This window comes from Haliotis asinina, chromosome 5 (assembly GCF_037392515.1).
Source record: "Haliotis asinina isolate JCU_RB_2024 chromosome 5, JCU_Hal_asi_v2, whole genome shotgun sequence".
Taxonomy (NCBI): domain Eukaryota; kingdom Metazoa; phylum Mollusca; class Gastropoda; order Lepetellida; family Haliotidae; genus Haliotis; species Haliotis asinina.
Window position 1 is genome coordinate 35,695,328 of NC_090284.1, and position 15,281 is coordinate 35,710,608.

The 15,281-nt window shown below is 42.1% G+C and overlaps 1 protein-coding gene across 1 annotated transcript in view; it reads left to right on the plus strand.

The window, feature by feature from the left end:
- Positions 1-1,114: 1,114 nt before the first annotated feature.
- The window catches only part of LOC137284185 (broad substrate specificity ATP-binding cassette transporter ABCG2-like), a 29,129-nt gene continuing 14,962 nt past the window's right edge, over positions 1,115-15,281 (plus strand). The window contains exons 1-7 of the mRNA XM_067815905.1: positions 1,115-1,473; positions 3,143-3,202; positions 3,987-4,101; positions 8,120-8,272; positions 8,938-9,095; positions 9,337-9,488; positions 9,683-9,790. Of these exons, the coding sequence (XP_067672006.1) occupies positions 1,226-1,473; positions 3,143-3,202; positions 3,987-4,101; positions 8,120-8,272; positions 8,938-9,095; positions 9,337-9,488; positions 9,683-9,790 (994 nt within the window). The 5' untranslated portion in view covers positions 1,115-1,225. The remainder of the gene's footprint in view (positions 1,474-3,142; positions 3,203-3,986; positions 4,102-8,119; positions 8,273-8,937; positions 9,096-9,336; positions 9,489-9,682; positions 9,791-15,281) is intronic.

Genomic DNA, 15,281 nt, shown 5'->3' on the forward strand with positions numbered 1-15,281 from the left:
TAAAACATTTGACATCAAAGGAATTGCTTGTTACATTGTTACATTGGTTTGTTTGTTTACTTGCTTACAAGCTTAGTCCTCTGCTATGTATAAGTAGTAAAACTACAATGGCGGCCATCTTGGCAGCCATTTTGAATTCTGGGTAATATGAAATAATTCCATATAACATGCTGTCACTCTAGAAGTAAACAGGAAACAAAAACAGCTGATTCGAGTTACAAGAATAATGTAAACTTTCAACAAATAAATTACCACCACACATTTTTCATGAAAAGTCGGAGAATCGCTAAAATCCCCTGTCTCAAAGAGTAAGCTGTAAAACATTATATTACCACGACATGACAATACAAAATTACTTGCTTTGTGCCCAAGCCACCACTCTAGAAGTGACAAGTGTCCCAAAACATCAAAAGTATCAACATTGGATGTAAATGGGCACCTTCGGTGTTAATCATTATGTAAATTGAACTGCCGAGACGGCAACACTCGACAATTAAAGATGGCGGTCAAAATGGCGGCCATTTTGATTATTTTCAAAAGCAAAATATGTCAAACAAATTCTACATCATTTAGCAATACACAAAAGTCAAAATGAAAGTGATCAGATCGATAGTAGTAAAACTATCCACGATTAACTTTGAGATGTTGTCGGGCAGCAAACCAAATGTCATGAAAATGCTCACAGACCCGCACTACCTAAAATGGCCTGTGAAAATAAACCTGATACCACAATCTGAGAGTATTACAGTCCTTTTCATGAGCCCAAGACATCATACTAACTGAAAACAGTGTCAAACCAAATCAATACTGGGGAGGCTACGAAATCCTATTTCTCGGCCCCTTTTAAGATTCTCCCCCTGAACTACTAAGTCACTTGCGGAACGAACAGCGTCTAGACCTACGCTTCTGTGTGAAGAACAGCCTTTTACGTTAAAACATGTTAAAACGTATCCTTACCAGATGAAGATTATATAATCAGGTGGTACGGTTTTACTAGAATAAAATTTCAAGGGGAAGTCTTCCTCCATCAGCCGGTGTACGTTGGTGGTGTAGGTATGTAAGACCTGTAAGTGACCGCGTCACAGCAGTCCATACTGATAACATGATTATGACTACATAACATGTAAAGTTCTGACACCCCTACAGGCTAAAATCGGCCTACCCATGACCTGTCAGTTCAGGGTAGGGCCTGTGGTCAAATCAGTAAGACCACTCGACAACTGCAATGGATGATACAGAAAGAGGTTCGGCGTTCATTACCAAGTCACCTGTGGACGGGAGTGTGTCTGTACGGTATGGAACCACAGACAATGGCAGAACAACCCTCGACCCCGAGGCAGGTTTTCGTCTGAGCGGCTCTCAGAACATTCAGTCCTCTGTGATCTCCATCCACAACTGTTTCTACTCTGTACCAGTAAAGACGAAAGCATGCTGCGGCAGGACAGAAATGAAGACTATTTTAAAAGGATTAAAGTAAGTTTGGTTAGGATATCAGTTGTCGACCTAGTTCTCTATTAACACAACCTTGTTCGTTTCTATATCTCGGCAAACGTTTCTAGTTTCTATATCTGTACTTATTGATTTTGTTTGTTTGTTTGCTTTTTAACACAGTGCTCAGCATTGATTGACCTGAGTTTAGTTTTACGCCGCACCCAGCAGTATTCAAGCTGAAGGCGGTCTGTAAATAATCAAGTCTGGATCATAGAATCAAGTGCATGGGCATCGATCTGACCAAGTCAGAGAGCCTGACCACCCGATCCCGTTAGTCACTTCTTACGACAAACCTTACTGAAGATCAGTTAGATAGCCCGGAACTTCACAGGTACTGCACTCAGCTGTCTTCCAGCTTTATGACTGCGGTCTGTAAACATAATGAAGTCTGAACCATACAAGTCAGTGATTGACATTGTGAGCTTGATCTGGGGCTGAAAGGAAAAGCAATGAATTGGCAACTGATAAACTTATTATATTTAACAAGGTACATATTTGACGGTACAACATCAGTTCGGCTGTGTTGAAAATATTAATGCGCTTGAAAGCTAGTTTCATTCAATCATTCTGTGATTTCACACTTAACATAGTGGAGTATGATGGTTATGTCCTCTAAAGGCAGAATCTCCGACTCGCTTAAACTGATATGTGGTTTTAGAGGTGTCTTTGTCCTAGTTATGTTGATTCTTCTAACTCTTGCAGTCAGTGCGCAATGGCACTAGCTATGCTTTTTTCTCAAATACAGCCATCAGCAGTTTAAGGACTATGAAGGAAGAAGAAATAAAGACTTTCTGCTTTTGCAATCAACATACGTTGATTATGTAGATTTGTGATCCTTAGTTGGTCGCCTGTCCTCAATATTTAAGCAGCACATGGCTTCCACTGACAAATCAGTTTTGATTATCTGAAACAAATACATTCGTAAATATCAGTTTGTTAATTACACTTTTAAAATTAGTCTATATTTTCTTCACTGCGCACACACACACACACACACACACACACACACACACACACACACACTACCGTATCTTCATGTCATAAAAGTGAAGTACTGTGGCTTCATGTCACAAAAACTGTATTGTAGCTTCATGTCATAAATATGTTAGTAAGTTAGTAAGCACATTAGATACACTCGGTATCAGAGGTCAGATATCTTGGATTCTTTTTAATTTACAATAGGATATGCATCTGTGTTTAATCTTTGATATTTTTATCGGGCCAGGGTGCAGTTTCGTTTTGTGTTATTAACGCTGATTAGCTGGTTATAAGAAACTTATGAGTGGGAGAGTTCTCTCTCTCTCTATCTCTCTCTCTCTCTCTCTCTCACACACACACACATACACACACACACAGACACACACACACACACACACACATACCAACTGATGAGCGCCTTTATGTCCCTGACGTCAATATGCCTCTTGTGCAAGTTAAATCAGTTAAACCACGTTCTGCAACTGTGATGGGAAATGCCCTCTACTGATATCTTTCTGTGGTGATGTAGAGTGGCCCAAGTGTTCGCCTAAGACCCTGTTAGATTCCCACATGTGAACAATGTGTGAGGTCCATTTCCGGTGTCCCTCGCCTTGATTTTGCTGGAATATTGCTAAAAGCAGCTAAAGACCATACTCATTCACTACTGTTTCAGTGGCATCTTCAAGCCAGGCATGAATGCTATCCTTGGACCAACTGGAAGTGGAAAGTCATCGTGAGTACTTCTGTCAGGTCTTGAGTAATGTTCAACAAAAAAGAACACCCTGTGAATAATTTAGAAACAGACCATAAAAGTCCTAAAACTGCATATTGTATGAGAATATTAAGGTTTTTATCTGTCACAAACATTAATGTGCAATATTCTCAATATCACAACGTTCATGATACTTTCGATTATCCATTATTTTACAACCCCTGATCATTTCAGAAAATTAGTGTTGAGGACGTGATAATATTTTCTTAGTGTCCACAATGTAACATCAGGGGCAAAGTGGTAACACATTCAATACTTCTGTGTGCTGCAGAGGCTGGAAACAGAGCCTTTCACAAAATAACTTTCACTTTCTCTCCATAAGTTTGTGAGGTATAGACTTCACCTCTTGATGAAACCACTGTGAAGGAGGCTGCTGGTAGAATTGTCTCACAAAAGCCCCACAGGCAAAAGTCCCGCAAGATCGAAGCCCCACAAACAAAAGCCAAACTGGAGAAGCCGAAAGTCAGTCAGAGAATTGTTATTTTTGCTATGGGACATTTGCCCATTAGGGATTTTATCCGAGGGGCTTTTGTGTATGGGGCTTCGGTCCTATGGGGCTTTTGTCAGTCCACTGCTGATAGCTATATACATGTCTGCGTTGAATCACCATTTTGTGTAATACATGATGGATGACAGTAATTTTGGAGTGCGTGTGCATGTAATGACAGAAATGTCGGATAAACACTTTGATATAAGGGAACGTGGTTGATGACATGTGTGCCATATTTAGACGTGTTTGTTTCAGACTGCTAGATGTGTTGGCCGGCAGAAAAGACCCAGTTGGCCTTAGAGGTAATTTGCTATTGGATGGTGCCCCACCCCCTGACAACTTCAAATGCATGGTGGGATATGTTGTGCAGGTAGGTACTCTTATGGGTGGGTACGTAATCAGAAACACTGGCATGTAGCACTTACCAGTATGTACACATGTATGTCTTTCACCAAGGTTTTAAACGGGATCAGCTATGATAGGACTCCAAGCTATCACTAAGATGCCTCTTTATCTGGGCAAATGAACTAAGATGTCTCTTTATCTGGGCAAATGAAACGGTTTGTGTAAAATGCGGGTACAAGGTTCATGGAAAACATTCCAGCGATGGCTTGTGACAGGTGAAAGTGTACGAGGGAATGACAAACAGTAGTGATCGAGTCTCACTACGGCAATGATATAAATTCAGCCGTTTATAATATAATTATCTACATAATAACTGTCAACCTCAAGCGAATTTGCTTGCTATGTACCAACCTCACGATCCCCATTTTGTTTGACATTCTATCTGATTCTAATATCTTCACTATTCATACATAATGCCAAGGTTTTAAGCTAAATACTGAATGGTCACACAACTGTCAGCTCCCAATGTGTTGTTAACAGTGCCAACTTGAATATCTGGACACAGTGTTTGTGAAAGATGGGGGTGTCTTTAAAATACAGCCCCTGTCTAAATCTAAATCAAGCAATCCAAATCTTTGGCTGTTGATTATGACGGGAATACATTCAACACCATCTTGAATATGTTTTATATGGTATTGTCATATCCAAGAAGTACTATATCACATATCATTTTCATTTTCTGCAAATATTTTACAAATATTATAACCCAATATGTTGTGATTACTCATATCAGGTGAACCACATTACAACCGCATGTGAAACGTCCGATGTGGCTTTGCTAATGATTCCTTCACAACAAATGGAAACTTTACAGACATTGGAAGACTGTATATAGTTAGACTCTCTACGTTTTCACATCCCCTCATACATTGAATACCACCCTTTCCAGTGGCGGATCTAGAGGTGTGTGTCCCAGCGCACACAGATACACAGATACACACGCACTCACGCACGCACACACCTGAGGAGCATTTCCCGCTAGCTTTTGGGCCTTTAACTCACCCACCTACCTACCTATATCACCTCCTTGTCTAACCCACCGTGACGGCTTATGAAACATGTCAATACAAGGGTCAGGGAATACCCTTCTACCTAACCCACTGTGACGGCTCATGAAGCAAGTCAGTACAAGGGCCAGGGAATACTTCCTTATCTAACCCACTGTGACGGCTTATGAAGCATGTCAGTACAAGGGTCAGGGAATACCCCTCTATCTAACCCACTGTGACGGCTTATGAAGCATGTCAGTACAAGAGTCAGGGAATACCCCTCTATCTAACCCACTGTGACGGCTTATGAAGCATGTCAGTACAAGGGTCAGGGAATACCCCTCTATCTAACCCACTGTGACGGCTCATGAAGCATGTCAGTACAAAGGTCATGGAATACCCCTCTATCTAACCCACCGTGACGGCTTATGAAGCATGTCAGTACAAGGGTCAGGGAATACCCCTCTATCTAACCCACCGTGACGGCTTATGAAGCATGTCAGTACAAGGGCCAGGGAATACTTCCTTATCTAACCCACTGTGACGGCTTATGAAGCATGTCAGTACAAGGGTCAGGGAATACCCCTCTATCTAACCCACTGTGACGGCTTATGAAGCATGTCAGTACAAGAGTCAGGGAATACCCCTCTATCTAACCCACTGTGACGGCTTATGAAGCATGTCAGTACAAGGGTCAGGGAATACCCCTCTATCTAACCCACTGTGACGGCTCATGAAGCATGTCAGTACAAAGGTCATGGAATACCCCTCTATCTATTCCACTGTGACGGCTTCTGAAGCAACTCAGTACAAGGGTCAGGGAATACTTCCTAATCTAACCCACTGTGACGGCTTATGAAGCATGTCAGTACAGGGGTCAGGGAATGCCCCTCTATCTAACCCACTGTGACGGCTTATGAAGCATGTCAGTACAAGGGTCAGGGAACACCCCTCTATCTAACCCACTGTGACGGCTTATGAAGCAAGTCAGTACAAGGGCCAGGGAATACCCCTCTATCTATCCCACTGTGACGGCTTATGAAGCATGTCAGTACAAGGGTCAGGGAATACTTCCTTATCTAACCCACTGTGACGGCTTATGAAGCATGTCAGTACAATGGTCAGGGAATACCCCTCTATCTAACCCACTGTGACGGCTTATGAAGCAAGTCAGGACAAGGGTCATTGAATACCCCTCTATCTAACCCACTGTGACGGCTTACGAAGCATGCCAGTACAAGGGTCATGGAATACCCCTCTATCTAACCCACTGTGACGGCTTATGAAGCATGTCAGTACAAGGGTCAGGGAATACCCCTCCATCTAACCCACTGTGACGGCTTATGAAGCATGTCAGTACAAGGGTCAGGGAATACCCCTCCATCTAACCCACTGTGACGGCTTATGAAGCAAGTCAGTACAACGGTCAGTTAATACTTCCTTATCTAACCCACTGTGACGGCTTATGAAACATGTCAGTACAAGGGTCAGGGAATACCCCTCTATCTAACCCACTGTGACGGCTTATGAAGCATGTCAGTACAAGGGTCAGGGATTAGCCCCCTATGTAACACACTGTCACGGCTTATGAAGCATGTCAGTACAAGGGTCAGGGAATACCCCTCTATCTAACCCACTGTGACGGCTTATGCAGCATATCAGTACAAGGGTCATGGAATACCCTTCTACCTAACCCACTGTGTCAGCTTATGAAGCATGTCAGTACAAGGGTCAGGGAATACCCCTATATCTAACCCACTGTGACGGCTTATGAAGCATGTCAGTACAAGGGTCAGGGAATACCCCTCTATCTAACCCACTGTGACGGCTTATGCAGCATGTCAGTACAAGGGTCAAGGAATACACCTCTATCTAACCCATTGTGACGGCTTATGCAGCATGTCAGTACAAGGGCCAGGGAATACCCCTCTATCTAACCCACTGTGACGGTTTATGAAGCATGTCAGTACAAAGGTCAGGGAATACCCCTCTATCTAACCCAGTGTGACGGCTTATGAAGCAAGTCAGTACAAAGGTCAGAGAATACCCCTCTATCTAACCCACTGTGACGGCTTATGAAGCATGTCAGTACAAAGGTCAGGGAACACCCCTCTATCTAACCCAATGTGACGGCTTATGAAGCAAGTCAGTACAAGGGTCAGGGAATACCCCTCTATCTAACCCACTGTGACGGCTTATGCAGCATGTCAGTACAAGGGTCAGGGAATACCCCTCTATCCAACCCACTGTGACGGCTTGTGAAGCACATCAGTACAAGGGTCATGGAATAGCCCCCTATGTAACACACTGTCACGGCTTGTGAAGCATGTCAGTACAAGGGTCAGGGAATAGCCCCCTATGTAACACACTGTCACGGCTTGTGAAGCATGTCAGTACAAGGGTCAGGGAATACCCCTCTATCCAACCCACTGTGACGGCTTATGAAGCATATCAGTACAAGGGTCAGGGAATAGCCCCCTATGTAACACACTGTCACGGCTTGTGAAGCATCTCAGTACAAAGGTCAGGGAATACCTCCCTGTCTAACCACTGTCACGGCTTGTGAAGCATGTCAGTACAAGGGTCATGGAATACCACCCTATCTAACCTACGAAGACATTTATTGAAGAATGCAGGTTCCCATAAAATGTTCAGTTTTAACAAACAAAATAATGACAATTTGTACATCCAGTATTTTGGCACTGGCAGTGTATTCTAGTGAGTGTAGGTCGCATTAATTTGTATCTAATTTAGCTAAATGGCAACAAGTCATTGGACCTTTTCACTTAGTACTTAACTAATTTTAGTTACCGGTACAAACATCCTTGTGTCTCCATTGGAGCTATGGTGATGCAGATTCTGGCCCTTGTCTTAGGTGTGAACAACGTCATCAATAAGACCTTTCAGCAAATCTCTTCTAAAAGTCAACTGTAAACAAGTATTGCTTTGTATGCAGATAGTGATGTTTTACTTAGCTTTACAATTCAAACTTAGGATGATGTCGTCATGGGAACGCTGACAGTGAGAGAGAATTTCCAGTTCTCAGCAGCTTTGCGGTTACCCTCGGATACTACAAAGATGGAGAGAGATGCCCGTGTGAATGCTGTGATAGACGAACTGGGGCTGACTCAATGTGCTGACACCAGGGTGAGATTTAAAAAACATTTCTACCTGCCACCGGGGTTAGATTAACATCACTGTCTGTAGCTGACACCAAGGTGAGATTAACAGCATTGTTTGTAGCTGTCACCAAGGTGAGATTAACAGCATTGTTTGTAGCTGTCACCAAGGTGAGACTAACAGCATTGTTTGTAGCTGTCACCAAGGTGAGACTAACAGCATTGTTTGTAGCTGACACCAGGGTGAGATTAACATCATTGTTTGTAGCTGCTACCAGGGTGAGACTAACACCATTGTTTGTAGCTGACACCAGGATGAGAGTAACAGCATTGTTTGTAGCTGGTAGCTATCTAGGTTAGATTAACACCATTGTTTGCAGCTGGCGCCAGGGTGAGATTAACATCATTGGCTGAGCCATTGCCATAGCCATTGATATGGCCCCATGTGTGTTGTCGAATCTGTCCATTGAACACTTTCACATTCATTCCATGATATTGTGTAGTCGAATCTGGGCATTGGACACTTTCACATTTCATGACATAGTGTTTTGACTGCTACAAAGGTTGATTATGGGTTATACGAATATAACCCTTGAGAGTAATATGATTATTTGAATATTTATATGGACTGATTATGAGTTTATCTGCGCATATGGCTGGCTGTTAATGTGGTTAGTGATATTATTCATCTAGGTTGGTAATGAGTTTATTCGGGGTGTGTCTGGGGGTGAGAGAAAGCGAACAAACATCGGTATGGAGCTGATTATCTCCCCTCCCGTGCTGTTCCTGGACGAACCAACCACAGGCCTGGATGCCAGCACGGCAAATGCAGTCATGTACTTGCTTAGAAGGTGAGAAGGAACTGAGATGACACAGACTAGACACATACATGCACAATTTCCTATTTTTGTTATTGGATAAGATGAAAAAAATCCCAATATAGACCAACGACAAATGGCTACTTGTTTGATCAGACAGTATTGGTATAAAGTACCCTTTGTATGCTAGACCAACAGAAAGTATACATTAATAACACCAGTCCATATAAAATAGTCGTCTTTTCCTTAAACCAGAGGGTTTTGTTTACTTCAGACTGGCCCTGAAGGGTCGTACCATCGTGTTCTCGATCCACCAGCCTCGCTTCTCTATATACAAAGTGTTTGACAACCTGATGCTGCTGTCGGGGGGTGAGGTAGTCTACCATGGCGCTGCACCTGAGGCTCTCGAGTACTTCCAGTCAGTAGGTATGTCCCAGCTTCCTGTCACTCAGGATTCATATCGAACATTCTACTTACATGTCTGCTGAGCTCTTAGAAGCAGAGCATACTAACCAGTTCACGCATGTCAATTTCTGTATTATTTCCATGAGAAAATATTTTCCAATTTAGAAATTTCATGGAGTCAGAGAGCAGTTATAAATGAGATTTCTTTCATCCAGGTTATATCTGTGAGGAACACAACAACCCTCCGGACTTCTTCCTGGACGTCCTCAACGGCGACTACAATACCACTGATAACTTTGAGGCCCCAGACAAGAAAGAAAATGGTTTGTGGAATCTTGCAGTCTTAAGGAAAAAATAAAAAAGAGCAGATTGAAGACATTAAAACTCACATGAAACTCAATTGTTAAAGCATGACACTATCCCAGAAAATGGGATATGAACCCCAAACTGTTGGATCGACATAGCCAAGGGATGTCTCTCTCTACAACCACAGGGCCATTCTACTGCATAGCTTACATTATTGATGATTAGTGATGATGCTGAGTCTTTTTCTTGTGTTGCCAGGTAACTTTATCTGTTAACATCAGCTTACTTCAGCAGGGATTGGGAAAGAGAACGTTGACAATGGGCCATTTGTCATTCTGATGTGGAAAATGGCCCGAGGCCCTTGCCTTTCCCAATCCCAGCTTCAGTGATTGAGTTTGAATCCAAGGGAATCCAGCTGACACAAGCCTGCACGTTTTGGTAGTGTGTTTCAAAATGGGGTTCCAATGATTTGCTATTGCACAAAAAAATAATATAACCACTTCAGTTCAGACGTGACTGCTGTAATCCAGGGCTCCGGATAAGTCGAGGTATTTGTGTAAAATAGGAAAGACAAAACATAGAAAAAGTTTCGCGTTGATTACAATAAATGTGTGTAATTTTGAAACCATATAACAATGATTGTGACAGATTCTGTCAGCCAAATGATTAACGCTATCAGTGATCTGGCAGTAATATCAGAATTATATGAATATCCAGAATTAATGGATAATGAATATACTGATACTCAGTTGAAATTGGAAATGCTTATCAGATTGGGAACCATTGGTAAAACGTCTCTAACGGTGTGTGTTTATATAAAGCCCTGGTATTCCTTTGTCTTGTTGACATTATTAACCTGTTTCAATATTATGCAGAGTTCTTAGTAATGTGAGCTGAAATCGAATGTGGAGACATATCTTGCAATAATTTTAAGTACACACATATTCACAACCGTAACTGACACAGGGACTTTGTAATAGTATTTGTTTATGTTATTGTATTGTAACTGATATTACTTGTCAGTCCGTCCAACATACCTAGATGTCCACCATTGCACAATTATGAATATAGACCCAACCAGTTCTCGGTTCCTTTTGAGATACTACCTCACACGCACGAACGCACCCGCACATACACTGGGTTCCTTGCTACAGAGTTGTCTCCCCTTTTCCTTGTCATTTCACTATTTCTCTATTACAGTCCCATACTCTCGTTATTTTCACTTTCACCTGTAAGGTACTGACAGGGGCAAATGACTCTCTGCATTCTTAAATTTCATGTAAAATTACAATTTCTCCTTATCCTGACACATAACTTATTGCTTATCTCCTTTTCCCTGAGAAAAGGCTTGAGTGGAAACGTCTGTCCTAATATTCCCAAGAACAGCCAAAACTGTATTCACCCCTACAGAGCCCCATATTTCCTCTCCCGCCACTACGTCCCGCTTGACCGCGGCCACATTGTCACTCTCTCCTCAGTCGCCCACGTTGACGGTAGAGCTGGCACTTCGGGTCCCATCTACAGCCTTAGTTTCTGTTAAGTTGGGCCCAAAGGTTGATGGTTTCTCATATCTTTTGGCAATCTTAACGATGAATTTGTAATCAATTTATGGTGTTAGTTTCTGGCTTTTCTCACTTTGATTACAGGCATGCTGTGACATATGCGATCTTGTCAACAGATACCAGCTGTCTGCATCTGATGCACACCCTGTGTGCCCTTGCACTTTTACTCCGTGTACCACTATTTCACGATGTATAAATTGTACACAATTGTCAGAATCCTTATTCAATAAGTAGTTGTATATTTCCACGTTCATTGTGATGACTTCGATGACGATTATCACGCGTCTTCTCTTCCATCTTTGTACGTACATAAGACAAAAGATATTATTGATGATAATCCGACCTTCGCGAGGGCTACGAAGAAGCTGACAGAAGCTGATGACCTATCTGGTTCTCGAAGCAGAAGTCACTGTGAGATCAGCATCGCAGACATTTACTTTCGAGAACACACCCAGGTGCACACTACACAACAACATCTGCAAACTACAATGTCGGCGCTCGGGAACCCAGATTCCCTACCTTCCACCTATGTAGGAACTTGTCAGACGTCAGAGTTGGCAAACCCACCGGCTCTACATCACTCAGTATTCGTGAATTCTCCTCCTTTATTGATGATGCCTCGACAGGAATCGTTCGCGAACATACCAACTATATTCTCTACTGAGATGTTTCCATTAATCAACAGCATTTCACTCCGACTGAGCCAGACTTAACGTTAACGTCACTGGACAGATTATGTTGGCTATGCAACAGAAACATTCTACTCAAGATTTGGATCGACCTGTTCATCAGTCTATACCAATTCCAGCGGTACAATTCAAGAGGAGCCTCCAATATCCGAGGATATGCAGATATAGCGCCTCAGAAGAGAGAACAAGAATTTATTTCTGACCATATGGGTTCTACCTCGGCTGGAATCACCTTTTCTACTTCATCAAGGTCTCCTTGCATCTTGACAATGACCGGATATGTATACAAAACCATATGCTATTATGGCCATGAGCTATTCCCATCTTTTTTATGGAGCTATTTGGGAAGTTCTAAGGACGTCTCAAAGGATTCGAAAGATCAAATGCTCACAACATCAGCCCAAACAATGAATACCAACGCTGTAAGAGCAGGACATTCACTTATCCTCTTCGGCACACCATCTTTTCGACACTCAAACCGCACGGATTGGATGCTACATCTGCATCGAAGCATTTCATCTGTTTCAACTGCATTTCAAGGAGTAACGGATGTCCGCTCATAGATCGGTCTTGCAACTCGATTCAGTCGGCAAATAACGACGTACGTCTCATAGTATGGCCCCTAGATGTACTGGCCATTCCATGGGAATATCTGGACGTTTCCTTATTTCCATCACCAGCTCTACTAGCCAAAAGTACTAGACAAGATCCCTGAGACAAACGTCTTACGACTGCTTTTGGTCGTGCACTAGTGGACTTCGAGAACGTGGATCCCAGACCTGACAAAACTGTTGGATAAACCAACAATTCAACAATTGAACTCAGAAGTAAAAGTCACCAAGGTTCCCGAATTTTCTATCCTCATTAAAACAAAGATTACAAGACATGTATTGTCAAAATTGGCTCAATAGTATTTCATCTTCATCCTTTTTATGTCATTATAATTCGATAAAATCAGCTATAGAGCAAGAAAAATATTTAACATTATTAGATAACAAGGATTTGATAAGAACCATGTGTAAATTTAGACTTTCCCTACACAATTTCAGTGTCAATTTTTCCAGAAGGCATGAACAAGACGGTATTGATCTAATTAAATGTGAAACTGTAAATTTGGTTTTATTGAAGATGAATTTCATGTATTATTAGTTTGCGATAAATATAAAGATGTGACAGAGAGATATCTTCCACGTATTAAACATGTCCATAGAAACAATATGTTAATGGTGAATTTACTAACATCTCAAAATCCTCTTGCTATACATTCAACTGCAACTTTGTTAAATCTAATTTGTGTTCAAGTGACATTATAAACACATTATATATCAACTGTAAATTGGGCCATAAGCCCGTATATTACCGAATAAAGTGTCTGTCTGTATGTCTGCCTGTCTGTCTGTTTGAATTCATCGCCTTATTACGGTCATTCAACAAATGAAGTTCAAGGCTCCGGCGTGTGTTCTCAACGTAGTTCTCCCACGACTATGAACCTCCGATGGAAGACAATTTTGATTTGCTAATGCAAAAACAATGCTAGTTTTACTCGCACCGGCTGCAGGTGCTAGGTTGTCAAGAATACATGCTCTAGACTTTGGCCGAGCTAGATTAGACGTCGGAGACCACCCAACAGTTCATTTCAGCCTACCCGTGAAGGTCCCGGGGTAGAATAGGCCTTCAGCAACCCATGCTTGCCATAAAAGGCGACTATGCTCGTCGTAACAGGCGACTAACGAGATCGGGTGGTCAGGCACGCTGACTTGGTTGCCACATGTCATCGGTTCCCAATTGCGCAGATCGATGCTCATGTTGTTGATCACTTGATTCTCTAGTCCAGACTCGATTATTTACAGACCGCCGCCATATGGCTGGAATATTGCTGTACAACTAAAACTCACTCACTCACTCACTCACTCACTCACTCACTCATTTCAGCCTGAGATTGGATTTTATAGTAAAAATCCAACTACCAGGTCAGCCGGACAGACAAGTAAACATTCCGGCATTATAGTCCGTATTAGGACCCAACGACACAAAAGACTTCGGAGATAAACATACTGTGCTGGAAAATCAGGGGTATATAACATGGCCCCTAGATTATAATTGCTGTAAATTGTGTATTTAACACCTCATGCTACGGTTTCGATTTTAAATCAAACTTAGAGCTATTATAATTTCGTTATATATCTCTGATTTTCCAACACAACACGTTATTCAGATTTTAAACAAGTACATAATGTGTTGGAAAATCAGGTATATAACGTGATTATATACCTCTGAATGACTTTGATTAACCAATCACAATCGAGTATTTACTGAAGTCGTAATAGAATTATCATTATGTCATTAAGATATATGTATATTTGAAAAGGACTGCTACAAGATGAAGGAATATTCAACGTCTATTCATCACGTTGTCGACTGAAACATCCACAGAAGTCTCCAGAACTGTCATCTCCTTATGGATAAGAGCTGTCATATTACCAGCATACAGAGCAGGATGATTAGATCCGCCCAGGGCTACCAATCCGCATTAAGTCCTACCATCCTTAGCCCTACCATCTATCATAGAAGGCTCTTTTTGGAGATTAGAGACTGTCGTTGTCAGCCATTATCTCTCGCCAGGGAAGATGTATCTGGTACCTACCTGTTCGGACTGCTCGTCGTGGCACAACAATTGACAGTTCCGACCAGACGATAGAGATAGAAAGGATTGAAACTCACCCTTAATGACGTAGACCCCAACGTAGGGGTTTTGTCCCATCAGCACCAAACGAGAGTGAGCGCATGGGCGATGCGATTCAGTTTTGAAAGTGGTCCATTTATTGGCATATGGGTCGTTTCAAGACAGCTAAAACCTACACTTCTCATTGTGTCTTTAATATCCACTAAATCGTTAGATATACTCCTTGTGAGAAGGTGGTCTCCCGCTCAACCTGTCGGAGAATTAGAAGACAATAGAAGAGTTCTCAGGAGGTATGTGATCAGACAGGGACTTGATCAGACAGTCACAGGGAATCCAAATAGGTGACTGCATCACCACCTAAGCAATAAGTATGAGTCAGGCTAAGGAAAAATGTGATTTCTATGGTTAAATAGATATTTCATACTTATCCTGACTCATACACTGAAGACCCTCCCAACCTATAGTGGGTCTCCTGAGGGAGAGAGTGGCAATATGGCTGTAGTCATATGGGGCGCAGTGGCGGGAAGGAGGCAAAGGCCCAATACGGGTCTGTATAGTGTGGACTGTTTGGGGA